The sequence below is a fragment of the Pristis pectinata genome, chromosome 6 (assembly GCF_009764475.1).
Source record: "Pristis pectinata isolate sPriPec2 chromosome 6, sPriPec2.1.pri, whole genome shotgun sequence".
Lineage (NCBI taxonomy): Eukaryota > Metazoa > Chordata > Chondrichthyes > Rhinopristiformes > Pristidae > Pristis > Pristis pectinata.
Genome location: NC_067410.1, coordinates 40,255,463 through 40,270,016, shown reverse-complemented (window position 1 = coordinate 40,270,016; position 14,554 = coordinate 40,255,463). Strand labels below are relative to the sequence as shown.

The 14,554-nt window shown below is 39.9% G+C and overlaps 1 protein-coding gene across 7 annotated transcripts in view; it reads right to left on the bottom strand.

Moving 5' to 3' along the window:
• Positions 1-10,474: 10,474 nt before the first annotated feature.
• lrrn1 (leucine rich repeat neuronal 1) overlaps positions 10,475-14,554 on the bottom strand; it is a 32,465-nt gene continuing 28,385 nt past the window's right edge. For all 7 annotated transcript variants that reach the window (XM_052018307.1, XM_052018308.1, XM_052018309.1 and 4 more), the window contains one exon: positions 10,475-13,646. In XM_052018307.1, the coding sequence (XP_051874267.1) occupies positions 11,272-13,434 (2,163 nt within the window). In that variant the 5' untranslated portion in view covers positions 13,435-13,646 and the 3' untranslated portion in view covers positions 10,475-11,271. The remainder of the gene's footprint in view (positions 13,647-14,554) is intronic.

The window sequence follows — 14,554 nt, the reverse complement described above, 5'->3', positions numbered from 1 at the left end:
ACTCTTGCAAATTTCTACAGCTGTACAATGGACAGCATTCTGACTGGTTGCACCACTGCCTGGTATGGAGGCTCTAATGTGCAGGATTGAAAGGGGCTGCAGAGGGTTGTTGACTCAACCAGCTCCATCACGGGCATCACCGTCCCCACCATTGAGGACAACTTCAAGAGGCGGTGCCTCAAAAAAGCGGCATCTGTCATTAAGGATCCTCACCACCTAGGACATGCCCCCTTCACGTTTTTACCATGGGGGAGGACGTACAGGAGCCTGAAGACCCACACTTAATGGTTCAGGGACAGCTTTTTACCCTCCGCCATCAGATTTCTGAACGGTCCATGAACCCATGAACACTACCGTGTTATTCCTCTTTTCCACTATTTATTTATTTTTGCAACTTTTAGTAATTTTCATGTCTTTATGTCTTGCACTGTACTGCTGCCACAAAACAACAAATTTCACGACATATGTCAGTGATAATAAACCTGAATTCTGATTCTGAACATTAGACCTATCGAGTCAAATATTTCACTTGAATCCGTCCATTGATGAGTCCATACACTTACCACCCTTGCAACATCCAATCCATCAAGGTCTGAAAGTTGCACTTCATTGCTAACTTCTTTAATCGAACAAAGAACTCACCAGCTGTCTTCTCTGGTCCCCGGATGCATGTGACAAATTTATATCTTTCATAGATTTCTGGTGGTATCACAATAAAATGTTTTCTTAGTGTCAAATATATCTTTATACAACACTTCCATTGTAGGTCGTGATGCCAGTAAACTCACAAGTGTTGTGAATGTCTCTAAATCTACCAGCAGCAGCAATATTGCTTCCCTCTTTTTATGCACCACCACATTCCTCTGTTCCATGTTCTCTGCTGCAACTTCAACAATATCATTGGCCCAAAGAACATCTCCACTCCGTTCAGATATAGAAACTGCTGAGTCTATTCATACTTTGAGAGCTCCTGGTTATGCCCAGTGTTCAATACCTGCCATTGTCATACTATCCTTTTCCTGTGCACTCTACCTCAGAGAATTCCATTGGCCATTCATGCTGGGTCACTACTTCTGTCATCAGTTGCTGTATCTGTAGGTTCCTTCAAAGCAATGAAGCAACAAAGCATTCAGGATGAGGTGAGGCTTCACTGACACATCATATATTCAAGGAACCAAATGATAACTAACCGCCCAGTATCTGGGGACAACAACACAGCAGTTATACCATATGACTCACCCCAGCTCTTGGAGAAACCAGACATACACACGTACTACATTAATGGCTGCAGGCCAGGTTTAAATTGCTCTGGACACCCATCAGTCATATGGAGACAGAACCAGCTGGACACAGCAAATCAGAGTTTCTTGGACTGTAAGCCAAGAAGAATGGAATTACTGCCACATCTGAAATTAAAGGAGTCCTACAAGGTGGCTTCTTGGCTATGTTGGGGATGTATTGTAAAAGATCATGAATCAGATTATCATAGCAATCAGAAGCAAATCCTTTTTGAATATCTGCTTATGTTAGGTTAGTGAACACAGAGAAACAAGGGTTTTGGTCAATAGGGAGTGGCATTTTTTGGAGTGTATCATTGAAAAGCTACTGTTCCAGAGTGGCCAATCACTTTAAGGGTTCCTGGGCATCTGGGACATAGACAATTGCAACTGTGAGAGTTACTGTCTTTGAAAGAGATGGAGAAGAGAAAAAAAGACATATACCAATCTGGCCCTAAGCTCCCCTTTTGCTTCAAGGTGGTTCCCCACCCTCTTTTAAGTTCAGAAGAGCAATCCTCCTCTCAACACTGTATGCTTTACATGAGGATCTGAACAATACATTGAGCTACTTTTCTGTAAAAGTATCCAATAGTATTTGGAGGTGCTTGAGGCATCTCCCTCATGATGCACTTGTTGGTTCTAATTTTATTTTTAAACAAATCTGGACACAATTTCAAATGTCAAATTCCCTTAAAACTGCATGGAGGTAGAATTTTGCTGGAAGACGGGGTTTTAATCCACAACTTTTGACCCAGTGATATCAACCAGATAGGCCATGGAGAGGTAATGTAGCATTCTGAGACAGATGACGATTTCTTACTGCTCTCCCACGTAATAAGGCACTCTGATTGATAGAACAGTGAATGCATGAATGCCTCTGTGGAAATGAATGATAAGGAAAATGATAATAGAATATGGTTGTTAGGCCTTCACCTTGCTTACATCATACAAATTATAGGCGAAGCTCTTTAAGTGCCCTTCTAAACAATTGTACATCGTGGTCTGTGTTCCTGCATTACAAGCTGTCTGGCTGTACAAGCAGGTTTCAGATGCTTCACATCTGTGATGTTTCTAATCTACAGGAAGTGCTTATGCATCTTGCAACTCAGTTTTTATCTCAGTTCATCCTTGGGACATGAATATTTCTGTGAAATTCAATTGTCCTTACCCAACCCCAGCTGGCCTGATCATGCAGTTTCTGATGGTGTGCCACAGTACAGTATTATTAAGATGAATTTGGTCAGGGGTTAGAATAATTTATACTCAGCTTTCTCTTCTTTACAGGCTGTCAGTGAAAACATAAATGCCATAGTGGATTATTTATCTGGACCCCTGGATTTCAGTTCAATAATAGACCCCATAATTTCCTTATATTTTGTAACAATTACTTTTTTAAAACATAAGGGCTTAACAGTGCAATAAACATAGAACAGGTTGAACAGCCACGTTTTATGACAGTCATAAATGGGCCATCAGATGGTATATGATAGAGTTGGCTAATTATGCAGTAATATTTTATTGCACAAGGTTTAAAACAAATGGTTTTTTGGAGATGACTATCAGAGAGAATGGCTATCCTCAACAACCCTATCTAAACTCTCGGAATATTATACACAAATGACTAATCACTCAAATCTCTGAGACAATAGAAATGGTAGCTGTGAGAGTAACTGGTTGAATAAAGTATCTATAATGTTAGAATGGATATACTGCAGTATTGATAGATCACTTTGGAGAATTAGAGAACAATCTGAGGGCAAATTATCTTCTTTGCTTACTTATTTCCCTCAGGTGTTTAAATGAGTTGAGTAGAGTTTCGACAGGGCTTGATCTGCTCCACAGAAGCCTGAATGTTCCATTTTATTCTGTGCTTTCGGAAAATTTGAATGAAGCAAAATGCCACAGTAAAAGATTAATGAGATCTTTGTCATACTTGAATTGTGGTTTTTGGTGTCTCAGTTGATCAGGATGTGCAATGCAACATTACTCTCAAAAGCTCCATTGCTTTCTTATGTAATGTTATGTCCTTTATTACAGATGGGACCATGAGAATTTTCATATATTTCCTTTGATCTTTCTTGGAGGGCCTATTAAAATTGCATTGTTCAAAATTGTGCCAAAATTCTTAGAGGCAGTTTTCAATTTTCCAGTAAATTTGCAGTTTAAACAGAACAAACCTAAGGCAAACATATAGAAATTCTAATAAATTAATTCAAATGATGTTTTAAATTACTTTTCAGATTGTCAAGATGTAAAAAAATTATGGTGTAAAACTATTTCATACTCTTGATATGGCTATGAATAAGAGAGAAATAAAGGACTGCAGATGCTGGAATCTAGATGAAAAACACGATGATGCCAAAGGAACTCAGCAGGCCAGGCAGCATCCGTGGAGAAAAGCAGGCGGTCAACGTTTCAGGTCAGGACCCTTCTTCTGCCCTGCTTTTGACAGTAGGGTTCATGAAGGGACAAGTTCCAATGCACTAGTTGAAGAGTACAAACCATTTTCAGACTACAGGATGAAAACAAACAGGGTTCCAATCACATTCCAACTAATAGAAGCCTCTTTAATAATGCTCAAACACAAGGGAATATCTGCTGAACTTAAACATATGTTGCAGTGCGTGGGTAGTGTCCATTATGGTTTCAAACTGGCTTGCAGACATGGGCAAACTTTATTGCAAGAATTTGGCCTCTCAACCAGCATGATTTGAACAGACTATTTTGTCATTAATGCATTGCTTCTTATAGGACTCTGGGGTGTCCACTTTTGGTTCATGCATTTGTTACAATATAACAGTAGCTCCACTTTCTCTGCTGTATTGTGTTTTAGGACAATTGGTGAAATAACATTGGTATCTGAAGGAATTCAAAGATCCCCACATATTGCTCAGAAGTTCATCCAGGAGAGTCACATATGCAATGATAACCAGAACACTGAACATACACCAAGCTGATTTGGCCAGCTATTCTGCAGGGTCACTACAGTCAAGGTCAAGTAATATTTATAGTTATTGTGTGCAGAGTGAAGTAGTTTCAACATTACATTTCCACCTGAATGCTCTGCTTCACATCAAATGTTCCTCCATTCTCCTTCCCAATCTTCCTTTATGTTAGTCTGAGTAACACATTTTACAGCCAGCAAACCATTGCAGTCACCACCATCAGATTATCCATTCCTTATTAAGAATACTGATTGGGATAATACTGGCTGGGATACTTGGAATAACGAGTCTGCTCTTTGGAATAGGCACATGGGATCTTTTGCACCCATCCAAGAGGGCAACTTTGATTGTCCTTCAGGAAAAATGACATCCCCCCCCCCCCCCCCAATAGTGTAGCTGCTCCAGAAAATCAGGTAATAATTCCAAATCATTGGTACAGGACTCAAACCCAGGCCTTTCTGACTCAGAGACAAGAGTGGTACTAATTGAGCCTGCTCATTGGGGAACAGTATTGGAGAAAGCGAAAAGTTCCACATGAGAACTCTGCTTTGGAGTAACATGACAAATTGGCTCAGTTGACTTATAAGTTGGAGCAGAGATTGTATCAGACGTGAAAGTAACAGAAGTTGTTACAGTGTATAGGGTGGAAGGTACTGGCAGTAGAAAATCCTCTAGAAAGTGCTTCATTTTCTGAAATAAAGACTAAACACAACACCCTAGCTGCAACTTTAAGAGGAATACAAGGTGAAGTGACATTGGCTGCTGTACAAGCTGTCTGCATTTTTGCATGAATTTAAATTCCAGCATTGGTTAACAATGCAAAGTAATTATAAGCCAATATTCCAGCAGACAGGAAAATAATTCCAATATTCCTTTAGGTCTACAAAGCTCCAAACTACCATGGGGGTAAAAATTCTTTCAATTTAACTTCTCTGAAATAAAATCTAGGGAACCAGGATTCAAAGCAAATCACTGGACCCAATATACATCACAATGCCTTTTTCTGCTCTCTGCACACTCCTCCCACCAAGAACTACAACCAAACATACATCAACTCAATGCCGGTCACTACTAGTGAAACATTTGGCCCGAGATCTGGGAACAATGAGCTGAAGAGGTGCACATAATATAGTGGGCAGGGTCCAAATTTCAGGTCTGGGTGGTGCTCCCTGGCAAGGTAGAGGAACTGCAGTATTTGAGAGGCAACCTCCTGTTGTTCACCTTCCACTGCACTCCTCCCTCTCCACCGTCCCAAACCTTTACTTATTTTGTTATTGCCAGAAGGATGAGTGATGTGTCAATTTAGAGCTCACTTTCAAAACAAGACTTCAGTGTTTAAGGTAAATCTGTTCTCTTTTGCAACAGTTCCTCCTATTCCTGTGATCCAGCACTAACAAGAAGCTGCTTGGGTTTCCTCAGGTCCAGCTGACCATCCATACTCTCATCCACAGAGGAATGAACAGTCAGGAACTCGATGCCAGGCTGAACTAAAAAAAGATGGACAGATTAGAGATACAAATAAGTAAGTAACATCCCTTGCTAAAGTCACAAATTTTCTACAATGATGCTAGTAAAAAGGGTGGCCAGGAGGAATGTGGTAGTCCTGAAATAGACAAGGACATATTGAAAAATAAGTGCAGGTATTGCATTACTTTGCAATTAGTATTTATGCTAGAAATCCACAGGAAAATATTTAATTCAGGACAGGTGCCAAGGCACGCCATTTCATGCATGGATGGAATGAAATCCATTTTGTGCATGATTTAACACATTTGTCCCCATTTCTCATAGAGTCTTCACCCAGGATAAGACACTTCCAGTCGTGAATCACCAGAGGATGGCAAATATCATTGTAGCGTCATTCACACATGTAACAATGTCATCAATATGGACCATACCTCTGCTCTGCACCTGAATGTCACATCTTTTTAAACTTTATTTTTAAACTGACAGTCTAACAAGGAGCAAGTCTTCATCCATGTGTGAATTCATGTGTCCCCACTGGTACACTATTTTGCATACCCACTCTGCCATAATGAATATAATTTTCATATGTTGCAATCTTCTGCACAGACACTTCTGGTTAAGATCACAGCAGTTACCTATCATGCACAGCAGTGAATGAAGCTGCAATTGCTGGTCCCATTATTATCCCATCCCTCTTAACGACTCTGGGCCACTTTAGGCCTCAAACTAGTGGTCCGCTTGCAGATACCGCGCAGTTCTGACGCTGCATTGTTGCCACCGTCAGGAGATTGTTAAAATATAAAGTTAGTGAACTCAGTGATTTTTTGTGGATTCCTGATTTGTCTGAAGTACCAAATACAGTGCCTACTTAGAAAACCAAAACAACGGAAACAAGCAACAGAAATCCACCACAAGGCCAAGGCAAAATTTATCACATGATGACTTTTTACTAACATGAAATTGTATGAGGAATTCAATTTTAAAGTCTTTATAAACAGATAGGTACTTACATTGCAAACATCAATGGGAGGATTTATCAGCAGTAATGAACCTTTGTGCCAATTGCCGCCACCCAAATGATTTCCTCTATTCTGACGTTTGCCATCTATCACAGATCTCCGTATCCAATAGCAGCGAACTTACCAAGCAGAACCAACAATTAGATTGAAGAATTCTCCAGCCATAGCTGGCAAAAGCAGGGAATAAAATGCTGGATTGTAAAACTGTTATTTTAGAGAAAAAAACAAAGATTGGAACATACAAGTGGGATACATCAGAGGATGAATTATCAAAATAAAGAGGTCTAATTATTGGAGAACCCCATAATACTGGGGTAATGTCACTTGATGGGCAACCAGCCATTTAGCTTGTGAACTGGTGGCCGAGATTCCTGTTGTTTTGGTGTGACGTGCAATACATTACACATTTTCAAGGTCAAAAACTGTATGATCTGTTCTGACTGTCTGGGAGTCTGGTGCTCCCAGGCCCAGTGACAGCCTGGGAGTATCAGTATGATAGCAAATGGCAATGGTGGTGGATAGAGGTTGGGGCAGTGAGGTGTCCTCGTGGATTGGAGTTGTAATGAAGTGAAGTGAGCAGGGCTAGGGATTGTGGACTGGGCAGGAAAGAGGTTGACAAGGGGGATTGCAGGGAAATGAGAGGGGTGCTATGATCTGTATTCAGATGTCTGGGGCCTGGAGCAAAAGAGTTGGGAGCTGGGGAAGGTTGTGTTCCATGGGAGGTCGGGCTGGCTATAGAGACGAGCAGAGGGGCTAACCTTACAGAGGAGTCCCTTTCACTACATGGTTAATGGCACATGGCTGTTCTAGCTCCAAGAAGAAAGTTGCAGCTGCCATCGTCTCCTACTGATCCATTTAGGATCCAGTCATGCCCAAAATGTGAGGGGATCAATTTCTAAGTCAAAATATTTTAAAATCTGTGACTTTTACCAAAATGGCAGGAGTGACGCTGCACTTTAATTCAGCAAGAAATTACGGTTTATTAAAATCTCCCTCACTCAATAATGCTTAATGCTTTTCAGATCATATTTTTGCTATTAAAAAACATTTAAGATTGTGTTGGATGCATCAGCAAGGATGTTGATAGAGGAGCCTATGGTTAGTAGAGCCTGTCTGACACTAATCTCTGCAGTTAATTGTATGCATGGTCAATACAAGTTACTGTAATTTAACAAAAGCAGTGACAGCAAACACCAATACTTGTCATCATTTAAACCACAATTTTGGATTAATTTTGCATGCATCAAAATGTTTACAGATATTTCATCAGGTGCCAAATTTTCTTTCAAATTAAATATAGTTGCACAGATTAAAAACCCACCCCATAGATCAAATAACCTAAATTACAAATGCCAATGTGACAAAGAGGTAAATAGGAAGTATAGTGTCAAAGAAACACTATGTATAATTAGTCAATTACCTTCAGTGAATAAAACAACCTTGCATTGAATGTTTCTTCTGCAAAAGACCAGCAAAATTTTCAATACAGTGCTACTTTCTGCAAGCAAAAAAATTCTTGTGCCTGGGTATGGCGCAATCTCTTTTGGCAAGTTTGAAAAACAATACAGACACTCACAATTAATTTTAAGGGAGAAGGCAAGTAATCTGAAAGGAGTGTTTTAAAGGTGACAATTAAATATGAACACCTCATCCCTCTGCATCAAAACTGAGTTTTCAGAATGGAATAAAATCAGTTGAGCTTAAATCAGGGTATCAACTGTAAAATCACCAACCTGCTCCAAGAACAAAGTTGTAGGAACAAAGCAATGCAATGTCCTGTTTCGCAACATCTTAGCAAGGCTGGAAGTACCAGAATAATAATAAAATCAGCCTCCGCCCCACAAACCAATTGATAGAAATTGTTTCACATCAGTTTATTTGACTTTCACCAGCCAAATTCCTGTTGGCCACTCCCTTCAACAATATTGAGCATAAGAGTGTCTACAGAACTCAGTGTATCCTCAGAACAAAGGAGTGACGGCTACCTATGAATATTGTAAAAGGCAAATGTTTATTAAATCAAAAGCTAACATATTCATGACAGTTATGCTGTGCCAATCACAATTAGCAATATCCTGGTTTCAAACCATTTTACAGACCTGGGAATCCTTTAATTCTTCTGTAAATATGAAATCTGCACCTTTTAAAATAGTACTGATGTGTTCAGGAAATAAAGCTGAGGCTCTGTTTTCGTGGTAAGCTTATTCCTTTAATGTATGTGGACAATATCAGCATTTATTATTCGTGCATAATTGCCTCTTACCCAAGGAAGCAGTAAAAAGTTTGTGGATCTGGAGTCACATCTCAGCAAAATAGGAAAGAACTGACAGATTTCCTTCCCCAAAACACATGAGTTTGATTAGTTTTTTTTTCACAACAATCCAGTAATTTCATGGATACCATTACTGATGCTAGTATTCCAGAAGCAACAGATTTCAAACTAGTGTCTCTGAATCAATGGCCCAGGCCTCTGGATACTAGTCAAGCAACTAACCAATGTACTCTTATTGAAGCTAATAGTTGTAAAAAGCCTTGAAGGCAGCATAAAATATTGCCACAAACTTGATTTCCAATGCATCATTTATTTGTAGGAAGTGATTCAGTGGCTTGGTACAGCCATTGTTCTTTACTACATCCCCGTCCCACAGCCTGATTTCAAGGAATCCTCTGTCGTCCTACCCTCTCCTCAATTTCAACAGTGATAACAAGTGGAACAAAGCCCGGATAGAAAACAAGGAACTGATTCAAGATCCAATGGCAAGTGAAACCCAGGGATCCTTGAAGGACATAGGCAATTCTAAACAGAACCCAAAAGGAAGATGAAGGACGTGGCCATTCAAGACAGAATTGAACTTCTTCTGTCTGTGAATGCACTTAACTGGATCAAACAAACCACATCATCAGATCATGCCTCTGACACAAATTCAATGGAGACTTTTAGGATGGAAGATCAAACAGTGGATTTACAAACTTCAGGCTCAATTTATAAAACATTCCAACCATGTGCAAGTACCTTTGCTGGTGGCCATTCAACTGCATGTGAATAAAAAGGTCAAGTATTGAAATATCTTATCTTCTGCATCTTTAGCTTAGCTGCTTGTTGTGAGGTAGGAGCCTGTTGTTTGCCAAAACCAGAAACATAAATGTTAATGATAGTAAACCTGCAGAACCCCTGTTGCTGCTTTCAAAAACACAGCACAAATTTTAAGATTATTGCTACAGACAAAAATATAGTCATTGTTTATTGCATTCAGTTAGGCAGAGAGAGGATTCATGAAGCAAAATGGTGGACTAAATTTGCGGCCATAGGAGGGTTAATACTTTTCTACTGGGAAACACTCTACTTAATTATCTATAGGACAGAAAAAAAGCACTGAAGTGTATTGGGTTCAAGCGGTGGCCAACCCTTTAGGCTTCACTCAAGGGGAGCGCTATAAATATTAAGATCTACTTTTCCCATTTTTATGCTCATTAAAAGAAGAGATTGAAGATTACTTAACCTTGGTTTCTACTATGAAAATTATGCTTCATCAAAATTATGACACTAGTCCCAATTTCACAGTAACCTCTTTATCTGAAATGGTTCATTGAAGTTGCCAGGTGTCAGACCCACTTCCAATGAGCTTAATTTTTTTCTGTAATCAGGGAGGAATTAGCATCAGCACCTCAATTTGTCAAATGTCACACTGTGTAGGAAATCTGCAGAGACAATAGGGATAACCTCAGAGAATAACACTTTAATCAGAGACTCAAAGCTCTATAAAAATCAAGATCAAAACTGATTTAATGTAGTTTTGTCCTCATTTCACAATCTACTTCTCACAATAAAATTCATTATGTTAAACTATAGATACTAAATGCAGTTAGAGACATTCAGAAAAACCTGGCAGCTAAAGTCCCTTAGTAAAATCACCTAAAATGTACCTTTTTATGTAGCATTTTAAAGCACTTTATTCTATTACTGTTTTATTAAATATTAACCACACATTTTTCTAAGTTGTAAAACTAATTCAAGCAAAGGTGGCAAATAAAATTTACAGGTGTTTGGGCTTTCAATTTCAAAAAAAAGAGCAAATTATAGTTGATACAACAATACAATTTAAGTTAGCTAACAGCATTCAATAGAAGAATGAAAGGGTCTAATCCCCTATGTCAGCTTCAAGATTCTAAAAAAAACTATAACATGGAAATGCATCAGTGACTGATAATTAAGGTAAACAGCTTTTAGTGAATGAGTGACCCTCCAAAGGCTTGTCGTTCTTTTAAAAGCATGTACCTGGACTATCACTGATTTACTTTCGGGAGTTCTGCAATGGAGAGAGAAAAAGCAATAATCAAGCACAGTAACTGAGGCATTTAGCAAGATAAATGGAGCTGCCTTCTTTAAAAAAAAGTCCAACAAAGGCGATACGCTATACTAAAAGTCTGAAATATCCACCTGTCCTCACAGCTCTGCCACAAGTTAGCAAAGTCAAAATACAAAAAAGGTTCTGAACTTTCACTTTTGCAGATAAAAGCAAAAAAAGTCTTGTGCTCCCTTAACTAGAAGCAAAATTCCTCCAGTTACCACACATAATAGCTTCTTGATGTGTCGACAGGTGTAGGTTTCACGTCGGAGGAACCATCTTTGTCCTTCTCGCTCTCTCCTTCCCATAGATTTATAAGTGGTGGATAAAGTTCATTCAGGGGAATAGAGGAAGTCTTCTGCATGTACTTCTTCAACGAATGATGGTAGTTCTTCCGCTTGAGGCGTTTGGCAATATAAACAGCTATTGAAGCAATGCTAATGGCGGCAAACATTGACCCCATTACAGCCGCGAGAGCAGTGCTGGTTCCCTGGTCAGAGATATCCAGCGAGAATGTCACACCTTTTGTAGTTACATTGACACATGATTTCTGAGTTTGTTGGTGGATATTGGACACAGTCAGACAGACCTCATACTCTGTGGAAGGTTGCAGATGAGTCAGGTTATATTCATGGACATCAACAGGAACCCTTGCAGTGTATGTAATGTGAGGGTTGTCGATCTTCATGGTGGCTGAAGACCATTTCAAATTTGAAGTCATGACATTGGAGTTCACTCGCCATGAAACTAAGATAGAATGTGATTCAGCTTGCTTCACGTAAATTTTCAGTACTTGAGTTCCATCAAGCAAAGTTCCATTTACTCGAATGGTTGCAACCCTTGTATCCGCTCCCTCAGAGTTCTGAGCAACACAAGTATATCGCCCAGAGTCCTCAACATGAATGTGTGACACTTCAAGAGTCCCCTCACTGCTCAGCTTATATTTATCTGACAGGGTGTCCACTGTGATCTTATTGCCAAGTGGTGTGACCCAATAGATTTCAGGTTCAGGCTCTGCCATAGCACGGCAATCTAAGGACACAGTCATACCTACGTCTACATTCAGATGATTTGGAAAAGTCTCATGTGCAATCATTGGAAGGCATTGTTCGGCAGTCTCCTGCATGAGAACTTCCTTGACTTGTTGACCTCTGTACTCCGGAGGCATTGCACAAAACATAGACTGAGGCTCCATAAAACGAATGGTGGTTTTGTTGGAATTCATCCACTGGATAACACAATCACATCTAATTGGGTTACTGTGAATGCTGACTTCACGTAGATTAGGGAGGTTATCCACAGTCTTTTGATAAAGGGCATTCAATGCATTATTATTAAGCATCAGGCTTTCAAGGGAAGGTACTTCGCGAAATGCATAGCGATGAATATAAGACAATTTAGGGTTATTTGTGGCTTCCAGTTTTGTAAGTTCAGGAAGATTATCCAAGGCATACCTGTCAATGGAAACAAGTTCAATCATGTTGTTGATACCAAGTTCTTTCAAGCGAAGCATGTTTCTGAAATCGCCTTCTTGAATTTTGTGAACAGGGTTTTTGTTCAAATCCAGGAATTTCAAGGCTGGCACCTTCTGAAGTGCAAGCTGAGGCACTCTTCCCAGTTTATTATCATAGAAAGAGAGACTTTCCAGACTATCCAAGCCCACCAAAGCATTGCCAGGGATTTCTGTCAGTTCCATTCCTGCCAGAACCAAACTCCGCAGATTGCTTAGAGGTTTGAAGTTCATATCCAGGATCCCAATTACTGGATTTTCCCCAATCATGAGAATCTCTAAGTTAGGCGTAGACTCAAACCAACGGCTGTCAATCACTCGCAGTTTGTTGGAGTTTAGATGTAACCTCAGCAAATTCCTCAAGCCAGAAAAGGCTTTGGCCGAAATGCTACTAATCTGGTTGTGATTTATGTAGAGCTCCTGGAGGCTGGCAAGATCCTGCAGACAATAATCAGGCATGTCTGCTATCTGATTCTCTTCTAGGTGCAGAGTGGTGAGCTGAGTAAGATTGGTCAAGCCCACATCTTGAATATTGGTAAAATTATTCTGCGAGAGATCAAGTTCAGTGAGGTTAAACATCTGCTCAAACTCATTAGTTGTTTTGGCGATATTGTTGCTCTGAAGCAAGAGCACCTGGGTGTCAGCCGAGAGGTTGCTAGGGATTCTGGTCAACCGCAGGTCATTGCAGTCCACGGTAGCAGCTTCTCTGTACGTTGACTGTGGCGTGAACCACGGGCGGATTTCACAAACACACAGCTGAGGGCACTCGCTATGCTGCAGGGCCGCTTCAGTTAGGCAAATAGTGAGAAAACCCATCATCACATGACGGATGGGTGAACTATTCCTTTTCGCCATTTTAAAAAACAACATTTTCTGTGGAAACTAATATATTATCAAGGGACTTCAACAATTCAAACCATCAGATGTAGAAGGTAATAGCAGAAGAGAGCTGCGGATACAGAAGGATACCTGATGCATTTAACGCTGGGCTGCTAACGAGCCAGAAAGTTTCTTGGTCCTCGGTTGCGTCTTAGTTATAGGTGCATGAGAAAACCTCAGTGATGTCAAGTCTGTCTTGGCATCTGCAAGATGACATAAAAAGAGAAAACAAGATCATACTACAGCATTTTATAGGAACAAAGAATATGGAGAAAGATTCTACAACGTAACTCCACTTTAAAAAATGCACATTCTGAACACGTAACCAGCAACATTCAAATACTTTGGCAACATTGTAGAAATGGTAATAAGATGTTCCTTCTCATTTCTGTACATCAAGAGCATGGCTTCAAATAATTAGAAAACAGAATGACATTGCTATTAATATTTATAATTATCAATGGAATCTTCAGCAATATATGATTATATCATTTACAAAACACATGTTGCTCTCCATTTATTTGGCTCTATTGCTGCTGACAACACTGCTTGGTTTAAATATTGCACTGATTTTTTTTAAACCTACCTTCATTTCCAAACCCCACCACCCCCACAGCTTACCCCACCTTCACAACATTGCCCACCCAAGTGTGAGAACATGAAATCTGATTCCAACTACTTAACAATGACAAAGTTATTTGGAACCATGTATGGACAGCCTCTGGTGAATTGAGGTAACACCAGTTTCAACCACTTAAACTTCTCTTGGTGTAAAAATGGGCAAGAACGCTACCACAGAGCCAATGAGTCAGACACTCCATTTCCCAACAGAGCAAAACTCTAAAATACACTATCCAACCATTCAGAAATCCTGATGCTTCAGCATCTGGTTCACTTGGTGATGTACACCGCACTCCTATTAACACATCAGGGCCCTAGCCCAATAATCTGGAAAATCTGCTAGTTCAGCACCCGTCCCAAACGTGTCAGGTTATTAGAGTTTTATTCTACAAGCACAATACGTGGACTGAGTGGTAGCACTCTTGACAGTTTGAAAGTCATAGGTTCTTACACCATGCAGGAAACACAGACACAATCTAGCCCTTCAAGA